This window comes from Pan troglodytes, chromosome 1 (assembly GCF_028858775.2).
Source record: "Pan troglodytes isolate AG18354 chromosome 1, NHGRI_mPanTro3-v2.0_pri, whole genome shotgun sequence".
NCBI lineage: Eukaryota > Metazoa > Chordata > Mammalia > Primates > Hominidae > Pan > Pan troglodytes.
In genome coordinates, this window is record NC_072398.2 from 63962775 (window position 1) to 63977617 (window position 14843).

The 14843-nt window shown below is 37.0% G+C and overlaps 1 protein-coding gene across 4 annotated transcripts in view; it reads left to right on the top strand.

The window, feature by feature from the left end:
* Positions 1-14843, top strand: part of TRMT1L (tRNA methyltransferase 1 like) — a 39043-nt gene that overhangs the window by 20186 nt on the left and 4014 nt on the right. For 2 of the 4 annotated variants that reach the window (XM_063788887.1, XM_063788869.1), the window contains exons 12-15: positions 1560-1665; positions 8225-8303; positions 11853-12019; positions 13051-13113. In XM_063788887.1, the coding sequence (XP_063644957.1) occupies positions 1560-1665; positions 8225-8303; positions 11853-12019; positions 13051-13113 (415 nt within the window). 4 annotated transcript variants of the gene reach the window in all.

Sequence of the window (14843 nt, forward strand, 5' to 3'; positions counted from 1 at the left end):
TTGAATGTTTATGTAGTCTGGATTTTGCCTGTAGTTAGAAAGAGCTTTCCTATTCCTGGATTATTCAAAGTAGATTAGGTTGTATTGAATAGTACACCTTTCCTCCACTGATTTGAGAATACCTTCTTTATCTTACACTAAATTTCCACATGTATTTGAGTTTGCTTCTAGATTTTCTGTTCTGTTCCAGTGGTTGGATATTTATTCATACACGTCTATCATACTGTTTTGACTATAGAGGCTTTTCAGTGTCATTTAATATCTGTGATGGCAATCCCTACTCAAAGCTCTTTGTTTTCAGTGTTCCTGTATTGCTCTTTTGTTAATCCCTTAATATAAAAGTAAATAATAACCCAGTTGCCATATTATTTTGATGACATTAAATTGGGGAGAATAGATACTGTGATTTTTGAAGCTTCCTACAAATATGATATGCTTTTCATGTGTGCAAGTACTTTAGTATTATGTTAACTGGTGGTGGTAATGGAGGGAATTCTGTCATGTTCCTTACTTTTAGTTTCCTCTAGCGCTTTCTATTTTTTTATTTTTTTTCACATGGAGTCTTGCTCTGTCTTCTATCCAGGCTGGAGTTCAGTGGCACAATCTTGGCCCACTCAACCTCTGCTTCCTGGGCTCAAGCAATTCTCCTGCCTCAGCCTCCCAAGTACCTGGGACTATAGGCGCACACCACCATGCCCGGCTACTTTTTGTATTTTTAGTAGAGACGGGGTTTCACCATGTTTGCTGGCTAGTCTGAAACTCCTGACCTGTAGTAATCTGCCCGCCGCATCCTCCCAAAGTGCTGGGATTACAGGCATGAGCCTCTGCACCCAGCCTCTAGTGCTTTCTGATTCAAGCATAATACTGGCTTTTCATCTACAATACATATCATTTATCACATTAAGGAAGAATACTTCATTTCCATTTTTATTGTATTTTATCAAGATGTTGAATTTTGTCATAATGCATTTTCAGCATCTGTGGAGATGATTATATGGTTTTTCTCTTTAGGCTTACTAATTTGATTAATTGTAATAAAAGTTTCCAATATAGAACCAAACTGGATTTTGTAGAATAAACTATTGTCAGGTTTTTTTTTAATATGTTGTTGTATTTTATTTGCTAATTTTTAAAGGATATTCTTGTTTCATGAGATGGTATATAGTTTTCCTTTGTAGCATAATTTTAGTTGGGCTTTGATCTATCAGTTTACACTCCCTTCAAAAATAATTTGGAATGGTTCCCTTTTTTTCCATTCTTAGGAATTGAAAAACTGATTTTTTTAAACTAGTTCTTAAGAACTAGTTTAACTAGTATTGGAATTATGTGTTCCTTAAAGGTTTAGTAATATTCACCTAGCATTTCTGTTTTATTTACATAGGGTTGAGCTAAGGGTGTTGTCTAATAATTCCTTTTAATCTCCTTGGTTCCTATGGTCATATTCCCCTTATATACTTTCATTTATTTATCCTTTCTTCCATTTTTCTTGACTAGATAAGAGGCTGCTTTAAATATTTTATTGTAATTGTTTGTTTTTCTTTCTTTTTTTTTTTTTTGAGACGGAGTCTCGTTCTGTCACCCAGGCTGGAGTGCACTGGCACAGTCTCGGCTCACTGCAACTTCCATCTCCCAGGGTCAAGCAATTCTCCTGCCTCAGCCTCCCAGGTAGCTGTGACTACAGGCACACGCCATCACGCCCGGCTAATTTTTTGTATTTTAGTAGAGATGGGGTTTCACCATGTTGCCCAGGCTGGTCACGAACTCCTGAGCTCAGGCAATCCGCCCGCCTTGGCCTCCCAAAGCACTAGGATTACAAGCGTGAGCCACCACACCCAGCCTGTTTGTTTTTCTTAATGTCTACTTTTGGTAGTAAATATGTATATACTTCTGTAATTTGGATTTATCAGTTTTAAGTAATATACTTTGGCTCCTTGATACCACAACTGAGATAATTAGCTTCCTGTTTTCCATTTTTCCCTTCCTAATTTTTGTTTGTTATACCATCTCTATGTTATTAGAATATGTAACACTTAACATTCTGTTTTGCCAGATTAATCTCTACATATAAAAATATTCTGTATATGTCATCAGTCTTTTTGCCATAATTTCTCTAGTCATCTCTTATTTGGTTAAATTTAACTCTCAGTTTACTCAATAGAGCTCATAAGAAAAATACTACTTTGTTTCCTTCATGTTCAAAGCTTTTCTTTGCCCAAAGCATGTCCAATAGCCTGTATACTTAAAGAGGTTAAAGAATTTGAGTGCCTTATAGAAGTTCTTATAATTTTTCTTTCTTATATATGTGACATTAATCAAACATTTTAAAGACTTTTTGACTTGATAAGTGATAACTATAAAGCAATGATTTATTTTTGCATTTTATTTGGAATCATACAGAACTTAGAATAAACAAGTATGTCCTACAAAGAAGTCATCTCATTCAGAATTTTTATCAATTTGTAATACATAGTTTAAAAAGTCAAATAGCTGGGCACGGTGGCTCACGCCTGTAATCCCAACAGTTTGAGAGGCTGAGGCGGACGGACCACCTGAGGTCAAGAGTTCGAAACTGGCCAACATGGTGAAACCCCATCTCTACTAAAAGTACAAAAATTAGCTGGGCGTGATGGCGGGCACCTGTAATCCCAGCTACTCAGGAGGCTGAGGCTGAGACAGGAGAATCACCACTTGAACCCAGGAGGCAGAGGTTGCAGTGAGCTGAGATCATGCCACTGCACTCCAGCCTGGGTGACAGAGCAAGACTCCCTCTCAAAAAAAGAAAGAAAAAAAAGTCAAATAGTTCCATAAGTCTTATTAATAAAATAATAACCTCTGCCTGACTCCCTAAACAGTTAAAATGTCACAGCTGTTTCTTATAATGCTTACATTCATATTTCTAAATAACATGTTTATAATGCATCTAACTTCCTTCCATGGAAAAAGAGTATTTGGCTTTTTAAACCAATCGAGTCACATGCATGCTTTCCCCCCTCCACGTTGGACTACATCAATATTTAGTGTTTGTATTTTTATAAATAGATAAATATTGTTCGCAAATTTTATTTGCTGTCTTGCTGTGTAACAAATCCCTCCAAAATTATTGGCTTTAAACAACATTTATTATCCCATAGTTTCTATGAGTAGCATGGCTTAGCTGGGTCCACTAGCTCGGGGTCTCTCACAAGGCCACAGATCAAGGTGTTGGTCAGTGGTTTGTGCCCTTAGTCCCAGCTACTTGGGAGGCTGAGGCAGGAGGATCACTTGAACCCAGTAGTTCAAGGCTGCAGTGAGCTATGGTTACACCACTGCACTCCACCCTGGGTGACAGAGCAAGATGCCATCTCTTAAAAAAAAAAAAAAAAAAAAGCAAGTCAGAAGAACCAGAGAGTGAGTGAGTGCCAGCAAGATAGAAGAGGTCTTTTGTAACCTAATCTCAAAGTAATACTCCATTACTTTTGCCATATTCTAGTTGTTAGAAATATGTCTCTAGAACCAGTGCCTACTCAGGGGGAGGGTATTACACAAGGGTATGAATACCAAGAGGCAGGGATTATTGCTGATCATTTTGGAAGGCCGCTACAGTATAGATAAACCATATGAATCCGGGCATGGTGGCTCATACCAGTAATCCCAGCACTTTAGGAGGCTGAGGTAGGATTGCCTGAGGTCAGGAGTTCAAGACCAGCCTGAGCAACATAGCAAGACCCTGTCTCTACAAAAATAAAAATAAAAGCTGATTCATGTATGTTATAATAATGTTTCCTTTCTTATACAACTCTTTGGTAACTCTGGAATTAATACTTACTGTGCTTGTTACGTTTTTTAAAAAAATACTTTTTATAATCCATCCCTAAACTCTTTGCTACATTTTCAATGCTTCCTTCACCATAGTTAAGCACATTAGGTAATCTTTGGCTATAAATTTCACTCCCCTGGAGACAGCCCTCCTGTTGTAGTTTGGATTGTTTGTTTTCTGTATCTGCTGAAATCTGTTGTCCAAGGGCTTCTGTTTAACCATCATCCTGGAAATTTTCTTTAACTTTCTTTTTGTGATAAATCTCATATCGCAGATCCTGTGTATTTTCCCACTTTCCTTGTTTACTTCTTCATTTTGAGTGGACACTTTTTCCTGTAGATTGCAGAGAAGTATTGCATGGCTAAGTACCAAATTCTAGGATGGAAATCATTTTTTCCTCAAAATGTTCAAGGTATTATTCCATTGTCTTCTAGCTTCCAGTGAGAAGTCTGCTGCTTTTCTTGTGTAGTGTTATATTATTTTCTCTCTGAATGCTCTTAAAATATCTCTTCTAAACCCAGTATTCTAAAATAATTTTGAGATAATATGTGTATGAGTTCATCTTTTTAAATTCAGTTTACTGGATAATCTCTGAGTTCTATTTATTTATTTATTTATTTTTATTTTTATTTTTATTTATTTTTTTTTTTTTTTGAGGTGGAGTATCGCTATGTCACCCAGGCTGGAGTGCAGTGGCATGATATCAGCTCACTGCAACCTTCACCTGCTAGATTCAAGCAGTTCTCGTGACTCAGCCTCCTGAGTAGCTGTGATTACAGGCACATGCCACCATGCTCAGCTAACTTTTGTATTTTTTAGTAGAGACAGGGTCTCACCATGTTGGCCAGGCTGGTCTGGAACTCCTGACCTCAAGTGATCCGCCCTCCTTGGCCTCCCAAAGTGCTGGGATTACAGGCATGAGCCACTGCGCCCAGCCTCTGAGTTCTTTTAAGTCAGAAACTTGAGCTCTTCAGCTCTGATAAATTTGGGGGGCAAGGGGGCTAATTTTTTCTTTTTCTTTTTCTTTTTTTTTAAGATGGAGTCTTGCTGTGTTGCCCAGGGTGGAGTGCAGTGGTGTGATCTTGGCTCACTGCAGCCTCTGCCTCCCAGGTTCAAGCAATTCTCCTGCCTCAGCTTACTGAGTAGCTGGGACTGCAGGCCTGTGCCACCACTCTCAGCTAATTTTTGTATTTTTAGTAGAGACAGGGTTTCAGCACATTGGCCAGGCTGGTCTCGATCTCCTGACCTCAAGTGATCTGCCTACCTCGTCTCCCCAAAGTGCTGGGATTACAGGCAAGAGCCACCACACCTGGCCCTTGGGGGATGTTATTTCTTTGACAAGTTTTGCCTTTCAAATTATATCTGTTGTCTCTTTCAGGAACTCTGTTTAGTTATATTTTGGGTCTTCTAGATTAATCCTTTAATTTTTTAAAATATCTATACGGTTCATCTCTTTGGCAATTAGTTCTACTTTATACTTTTTCCTTAATTTTTATTTTCCAACTTTATTTAAATTTCTGTCATATTTTGTTCATTTCTAAGAGTTATTTCATATTTTTTCACTGTTCCTTTTTTTTTCTTTAGGCTAGTCAAGTGATTATTGTTCCTTTTTTAATAGTGTCATATTGTTTCAGGGATACAAAATCTCTTACCTTTCTAAGAATTGATTATACTTGGGTATATTTTATATTTAGGGGAGAATAGGGGTTTTTTGTTTGTTTTGTATTGTTGCTGTTGTTTTGTTGTTCAGTTCTCCTGTTTTTTAACTTTTTCTGTTTTGTAATTTTGTTCTCTGTCTGTCATGGTAGTTCTCAAATGTTTTGTGGTCTTCGGTTGTCCACAGTGAAAAATTGTTTTGAAGCACTTGGGGCAGAGCTTATAAACCAACGGATTTGGCTGTAATCCCAGCACTTTGGGAGGCTGAGGCGGGCAGATCATGAGGTCAGGAGATCGAGACCATCCTGGATAACACAGTGAAACCCTGTCTCTACTAAAAATACAAAAAATTAGCCGGGCGTGGTGGCGGGCACCAGTAGTCCCAGCTACTCGGGAGGCTGAGGCAGGAGAATGGCATGAACCTGGGAGGCGGAGCTTGCAGTGAGCCGAGATCGCACCACTGCACTTGAGCCTAGGCAACAAAGCGAGACTGTCTCAAAAAAAAATAATAATAAAAATAAACCAATGGATTTTACTGTGATAAGAAGATACCAGTCTGCTTTTTTTAGTAAGACACCCCCAAATGTCAACAAGTATATATAGATCTTTTGTCTTGGATTGGTAAATTTTTCCAGAGAGGAATCAACCAATCTTTTAGCAGCTCTGGGAGAGCCACACTGGGGACAGAGACTGGAAAGCAGATTTTTACTTAATCCCTCTGTTTTCAGACATCTCACTCTCAACTGTAACTAAAACTGCTGGTTTCATATCCTCAATAGTTTAGCCTCACCAAAGATTAACTTCATCTTTTGGAATGGGGAGGACACAGACGCTTGATTGTATTAGAGAATATCTGGAGTTTTAATTGAACCCTTTAAAAAATTATAACCAGACCTCTTATTTGCAATACCTCTCTATAGTCATCTTCAGAGACAATCATTGCCTTCAATTTTCAGGCCGTTGCAGGGTCCCAAAACACTAATGAACTTTCTGTTTTGTTGGTTGCCCATCTATCCATTTCAGGCTTATGCTTTAGATTTTTCTGGTCTGATAATCAGTTCTCCCATTGTGTATGTGACTCCTGCTTCTGAAATTTTATTGGCATCTCTCATCTTTTGTTACCTCCTCTCCCATTTTATTTATTCTTGTAGTTTAATTTTTGTTCCTGTCATTTGATTTAAGCGTTAAGAGACAGCAGAGAGAGAGTGCATGTTTAATCTGTTGCATTTAAATAGAAGTCTCAGAATATTTTTTAACTCCTCATCTGGTATTGCCTTCCTCGCTTATGTACCAGTAACACGGAAATACTAGTTTTCTTTCTACTTTACCGCTTCATTATTTGCTGCTAGTAACTTGAATTGATAGCCTTGGCCCTCAGAGAGGAAATTTGCTGATGCTAATTTAGACCTGAGAAATCCTAGCAAAGAGGCTTGGGAAAAGGCACGTTTGTATGGTAAGATTATTTTGCAAAGTGCATCAAGATACAAACTGATTAATAATTCATTTGTGCTCTCTGCCTGTGGTAAGTGGGTGTAGCTGACAGAACTATACTATAAATTGCCATCCTGAATTGGATGATGACTGCTTATAAGTATTTGTAGTTTAGTGATGTAATGGTTTAAGAGAAGACTTCTTAAGTATACTCATATTTGAGGAACATAGTTCTCAACAAAACTTATGTCAGTGCTAACCACACCCTTTCATCAAAGCTTAGAATTAAATAATACTGAAAAGTAGACCTAGGAGCAGTGAAGGACACTTTTAAGTAAATGTAAAATAAGATCTCATAACTATACATTATACCAATAATTGTATTGAATAGCAGAGTGATAGTATCAGCTAGCAAGAGGCTATCGACCTGTGTTCCTGCCACCATTCTTTGGTTCTGAATGTATCTGGGACTGATTGATTAGATCAGGCCATTTCAAGAAAGTGAATGACAACCCAGGAATGGCCTGGAGTGGAGGGAATTAGTTGGAGAATATCTGATATAAAATGACTATTTGGGCCTTGAGTGGATTTAAAAGTTCCATAGTCAAATATTAGCCCATTTTGAAAACTAAGAATAGTGCTAGTATCTCCCCAGTTTCCTTGTGATTATATCAGGCCTCTCATTCATTGCTTTTTAAACCAAATTAGATTCTTCTAGCCTACATTTTGAAGGCTGAATATGAATCAAGCATAAGGAATTTTCTTTCCAACTGCGGAAGAGTTAACTTATGAGAAATATCTACATTTTGATTGGGATGTTGGTTACATGGGTGTATACATTTGTTAAAATTCATCAACTTTTTAATATAAAGTATATATGTTTTATTGCACATAAATTATACCTTAATCAGTTAATTTTGAAATATGGATCTCTTGTAAACTTTATAAGACTTTCTCCTTCCTTATATTATTTCATGTGGTATAGTAAGTAAATATCAGTTACACCTCTAATAAGCCATTTGACATGAATTTCCACCTCTCTCAAGCTTTAATCCTCTGATCTGTATAATTGAGATTTTAACAGTACCTACTTCAGAGAGTTGTAAGGACTTAAATTAAAAATATATATATATATGTGTGTGTGCACATATATGTGTGTATACATATATACGTATACATATGCACACACACATATATACATACATAAAATACTTAGCATAATACCTGGCACATAGTAGATCCTCAGTATATAGTAGCTGCAAATTATTATTAATATAACAATTACTACTATTTGTATTAGTCATTTCTCCTTTGATTTCTCCTTTTATTATCTTTTTACAGAAAACCCATATAGACAGCTGCCTTGTAACTGTCATGGAAGCATGCCTGGAAAGACAGCAATAGAACTTGGACCTCTGTGGTATGTGACCAGCCATAAGAACATATTAAAATTTGATGTATTGATTGATTTATTAATTGCTGATTTTTATTATGTGTGGTAAAAGACAAATTTAAATTCAATTGTTAAGTCTAGGCAAATAATTATGACTCTTCTCCTCCTATGAACCTGAGGTGTTTAATATTTTGAGATTTTTCTCTACCATTATTCTCTCTAGTTTGTGACAGAACTAAGAGGCAATGGAGGTAAAAGAGAAGCCTGGATGATCTGGAAACTAGATCATTCATTTCTGAATAGTAAGAAAGAAGCTTTTTAAAATTGATCATTGTAGATCTAGCATGTGATTTTTAAATGATCACAATAACTTTTTATAGAAGAGCCAACTCATGTAAAAGGCCCTAGAAGAATTAGTTTTAAGAGAGAAAGGCATGTGAAAGTGTCTGCCTTTGTTTCAGATAAAGTTATTTAGATGATACACAATTGGAAATATTTAATGTGTATATGCTTTTGCATCATTGGTAACAGCTGATTGTACCTTAAAGTTGAATTGGTTTTTTTTGTTTGTTTGTTTGAGACAGAGTCCCGCTCTTGTCACCCAGGCTGGAGTGCAGTGGCGCAATATCGGCTCACTGCAACCTCCACCTCCTAGGTTCAAGCGATTCTCCTGCCTCAGCCTCCTGAGTAGCTGGGATTACAGGCACCCGCCACAACACCTGGCTAATTTTTGTACTTTTATTAGAGACTGGGTTTCACCATGTTTGCCAGGCTGGTCTCGAACTCCTGATCTCAGGTGATCTGCCTGGCTCAGCCTCCCAAAGTACTAGGATTACAGGTGTGAGCCACTGCGCCTGGCCAAATTATTTTAATCAGAATCCTTACCTTAAGTTTGTTACTAGAGATTCTTTTTTTTTTTTTTTTTTTTTTTTGAGACAGAGTTTCACTCTTGTTGCCCAACCTGGAGTGCAATGGCACTATCTCGGCTCACCACAACCTCTGCCTCCCAGGTTCAAGCAATTTTCCTACCTCAGCCTCCTGAGTAGCCAGGATTACAGGCATGTGCCACCATGCCCAGCTAATTTTGTATTTTTTTAGTAGAGACCGGGTTTCTCCATGTTGGTCAGGCTGATATCGAACTCCCGACCTCAAGTGATCCACCCGCCTCGGCCTCCCAAAGTGCTGGGGATTACAGGCATGAGCTACCGCACCCGGCCGAGATTCTTACAGAAATTCAAGATTCCTAACAACATTGTGACAAGAATTGCAAATTTCTTCTCATTACTTTATAAGGTCAAGGCTTAAGCACCTACTAAACCTAGAAATTGACCTACATGGTAAATGTCTTTGTGCTGATGCTCATGATTTTATCTTCATCTTATTAAATACTCTTAGATTAAGAAAGATCTAGCCAGCCCTACCTTCTAGTTCTTCTAAAACTAGTTCTCACCTATAGCATCTGCTACACATTGATCCTACTCACTGATTCAGAACTGAGGAAGTTAAAAATAGCAGGTTACTGGATCCAGAAGGAAGATTTCTAGCCTAACTGCCTTATTTTACACATGAGGAAACTATGGCACAGTGTTTTTAAGTGCTTGCTAAAACTGACCAAAAAAATTCATACCACAGCCAAGGCTAGAACTTAGGTTTTCTGACTCCCAGGACTGAATTCTTTTTTTATTTTTTATTTTTGAGGCAGAGTCCCACTTTGTTGCCCAGGCTGAAGTGCAGTGGCACAATCTTGGCTTACTGCAACCTCCACCTTTTGGGTTCAAGCGAATCTCCTGACTCAGCCTCCCGAGTAGCTGGGACTACAGGCATGTGCCACTGCACCCAGCTAATTTTTGTATTTTTAATAGAGAGGGGGTTTCATCATGTTGGCCAGGCTGGTCTTGAACTCCTGACTCCACCCACCTCGGCCTCCCAAAGTGCTGGGATTATGAATTCTTAATAAAACCTTATGATTTCCACATGAAAGCTATTGTGTTCATGTCTTTACGCTCATCCAGAATACCTTCCCCTCTCTACCACCTCCAATTCAAATTGTACTTTCTTTTTGAAGTCTCTTCTTAGTGCCTCAACCCAATATAATCTCTCAATTCCCTTTAGTATATCTTATATTGATCACATATTTGATAATTTAAAATCATATATTCTTTCATATATATTTGCTAACCCTAACAATAGTAGCTACCATACATTGAGGATATATAGAGAAGTTTTATTTTTGGCCAGGCGTGGTGGTTCATGCCTGTAATCCCAGCACTTTGGGAGGCTGAGACAGGAGAATGTCGTGAACCCGGGAGGCAGAGCATGCAGTGGGCTGAGATTGCGCCACTGCACTCTAGCCTGGGCGACAGAGCAAGACTCCATCTCCAGAAAGAAAAAAGTTTTATTTTACATTTCATGATGAGGAATATAAGACTGAAAAGTAGTAATTACTCAGGATTATATAGCTAGCCCAGCACAGTTGCAGACATCTATAGTCCCACCTACTCAGGAGGCTGAGGCAGGAGGATCCCTTGAGCCCAGGAATTCAAGTTCAGCCTGGGCAGCATAGTGAGACCCTGTCTCTTAATAAAAAGATTACATAACTAGTAAGTGATGGAGCCAGGATTGGAATCCAGTTTATCATACTCAGAATTTCATATTTTGTCCATTATACCTGTGATTCTTAAATGGGAAGCATATCAGATTCACCCCAGACTATTTCTGAACCATACCATCACCACATATAATTCTCATATATGTGCTCCCCTGCCCTGTCCTGCCCCACCCTACCACCATAAACTCATCAGAATTAAGATTTTCTATTAGTGACTAGAATGTGCATTGTGAAAACCTCTTCATTGCTTTATTTTCATGTCTAGATTTATAGGCTTTTATAAAGTCAACATTGTATATTATATTTTGGTATATCCTCCACACACCCTCTGTGTACCACAGTACTGTATACCTTATGAGAGCTCAATAAATTATTTTTTTATTAAGGTAACATACACATATAACATTTTCCTTCTTTACCATTTTTAAGTATACACTTCAGTGGTAATAAATACATTTATATTCTTTTACCCCTCTTCATCACCCTCTCCCTTCTCCCCTTCCCAGCCTCAATAGATTCTTGTTGACTTAATTAAGTTTCCTTGACTAACGCTACTAGTTTAGAGAACTGATATGATAAAAATGAGTGGCAAATAGAAAATAAAGTTTTAGGCCAGAAGTGTGGTGTCTCACACCTGTAATTCCAGCACTTTGGGAAGCCAAGGTAGGAGGATCCCTTGAGCCCAGTAGTTTGAGATCAGCCTGGGCAACATGATGACACCCTATCTCTATTAAAAAATAATAAAATACTATAGCCTAGGCAACAGGACGGGACTCTATCTCAAAAAAGAATAATAATAATAAAGAAAATAAACAGTTTTAAATTAAATCATAAATTCTTTTTGAATTTAAGTATTACTCTGTCATATAATTAATTATATATCTTACTTATAGTTAAATTGTGAAGACTTTCTTTTTAAAGAGAAACATTTTTCAAACCCAGTTCTCTGTATATTCTTTTCTTTTCAGGTCAAGTTCCCTTTTCAATACTGGATTCCTCAAAAGAATGCTATTTGAATCTCTTCACCATGGTTTGGATGACATTCAGACCCTAATAAAGACATTAATCTTTGAATCAGAGTGTACGCCTCAAAGTCAGTTTTCAATTCTTGCACCTTCAAATGTCAACAAGCAAGGTGACTAACTGAACGCTAGCTTACTAGCTTTAAACTGCTTACCAAAAATACTGTATCTTTTTCAATTGTATTTGATGTTATAATAAAACCAATATAATTATAAATAGTGTGTTTTTAGTAAATCTTCTCTAATGAGTCTGATCATCTGGTTTTTTTTTTAATTACATAGTTTTATTCAGGCTTGTAATCAGGCCTGAGATGAATAGGTGAATGATGAATAGTGTTGTTGGTTTTGTTGTTTTTTTTTTGGATACTGGGTCTCACTTTTTCACCCAAGCTGGAATACAAGTGGCACAAACATGGCTCACTGCAGTCTCAACCTCCTAGACTCAGGCAGTCCTCTTGCCTCAGCCTCAACCTCCTGTGTAGCTGGGACCACAAGCATGCACACCACACCTGGCTAATATTTTTTAGAGATGGGGTCTCACCATATTGTCCAGGCGGATTTCAAACTCCTGGGCTCAAGCAGTCCTCCCACCTTGGCCTCCCAAAGTGGCTGGGATTACAGGCATGAACCACCATGCCCTGATAATTTTTTTTTAAAGATAACCTCCTTTTTTGTGTGTTTTTAATTTTACTAGATTTTTAAAAAGAAAAAAAAAACACTGAAGGTCCTTTGTGATTTTTATTACCCTAGATGTGCTTTCTAGAAAAAGAAACTTTTGGTAATTCAAGGAGTGTTGTGGCCAAAAATTGTAATATCTATGAAGACACAGAAACTACATTTATACTTCTCATTCAGTAAAGCTATGTGTTTTTTCTGTTTAGTACAAACAGCCAATTTTGTAGTTGTATCTGACTATTGATATAAAGATGAGCCTATTGAATATCCTAGTGTTCTCATAAATAATTAGAAACTGCTATTATAGAGGGTTAAAAATGTAATTTTTGCAGTTCAGTTTGGCCACAGAATCTCTTGCATATTTGTGAAAATAGTGTGGATGGAATTTCATAAACTTTTATTTAAACTGAGTTGTTGCTTTATGTCATTCTGCAAAATATTTTCTTTTCCCATTTGCTTTATTTTTTAGAAGAAAATGGTGTATTTATTAAAACTACAGATGACACCACAACAGATAATTACATTGCACAAGGTATGTATGCATATATGTGTGTACATATGTATATATCAGGTCAAAAAGGCATATAGCAAAAGGGTAGGAAGAGAAGAGATTGCCATGGTAGCCTACTTAAAAATACATTTCATGTGATATAACAACAAAACTGTAGTAAAACTTGTTTATCAGCATTCACACATTGGAAATTTCTGTTAACATATGCTTTGTTCACATCTGTAATATATGGTTATCCCTTTGAACGAACTGATCTTGAACCATGTGAATAAAATAAGATCAAATTATATATGATAAAGTTATATATAATTTTATAGTTAAGATAAAATTTTATTCTAATTCTTTTAAAAATTGCTCATTAATATATGATTTATAGCAATTCCATTTAATTAACCAGAAGACCTCATTCTTCAGCCAAAAGAATTTATTATATGGCCTTTCATATAATTTAGGATATGTGCATACTTTAAATCTAGCTGTGGTAGACACTAAATTCATATTAAAGGATGTTAAGATTTAAAATATCAGTGCCCTAATGTCTAAGGTTTTGTTTTGCTTTTTAAAAAACTTTAGATTCTAGATGTGTTTTTTGAGTACAGATGAAAAGAAGACTGTAGAGTGTTAAGTTTGAAAGAGCAGTGGCCTTTAGTTATCAGCTGTAATTTTTTATTAGTTGCTCAGCAGTTTAATGTTGACCTTCAAAGACAAGAAAACTTAAATTTCTTTTAATAGTATATAGTTTAAATAACTACTGCATACTCTTTGCAACAGCCATGTTCATTTGGCATCTTCAACTAATTTGATAACTTAAATTGATACATTCTACCTAATTTCTCTGTTGGAGGGAAGACAAGCATTATGATACACTGTAAAGAATATTAGATTTGCTGGGCATAGTGGCTCATGCCTATAATCCCAGCATTTTGGGAGGCCAAGTTGGGCAGATCACTTGAGGTCAGGAGTTCAAGACCAGCCTGGCCAACATGGTGAAACCCCGTCTCTACGAAAAACACAAAAATTAGCCAGGTGTGTCAGTGCAAGCCTGTAATCCCAGCTACTTGAGAGGCTGAGGTGGGAGAATTGCCTGAACCCAGGAGGCAGAGGCTGCAGTTAGCCAAGATTGCACCACTGCACTCCAGCCTGGGTGACAGATCGAGACTGTCTCAAAAAAAAAAAAAAAAAATTAGATTTAAGAGCATTATCCTACGCAGGCGTTGTTATATAAACTCAGCCAGGTCCCTCCCATTCAGCAAAATTATCTTAAATCCTTTTTAGAATAAAGTAAAACATAAATAAGCTTTAAAAATATTTTCAAAAGCCAAGAGCACAGTAGCACACACCTGTAATCTCAGCTACTCAGGAGGCTGAAGTGGGAGGATAGTGTAAGGATTGTGTGAGCCTGGGCAACACAGCCAAACTCCATCTCAAAAAAAAATTTGTTTTTAATCTGTGAGCCTTTCTCATAAGTAAATTAAGGAAATTAGACTAATTTTTGTGGGCTCTTCTATAACTTTTAAATTATATGGTTATTCTAAGACCATTGGTCAACACATAAAATCTTAAAATGATAGTACTATGCAAACCCCAAGGAAAATAATTCATTCTGTCAAAGATACGTTATATGTTCATTGCAGTGCTATTCACAGTAGCAAAGACAGAATCAACCTAGGTGCCCATCATCAATGGACTGGATAAAGAAAATGAACATATGTACTAAGGAATACTATGCAGCCATAAGAAAGAACAAAATC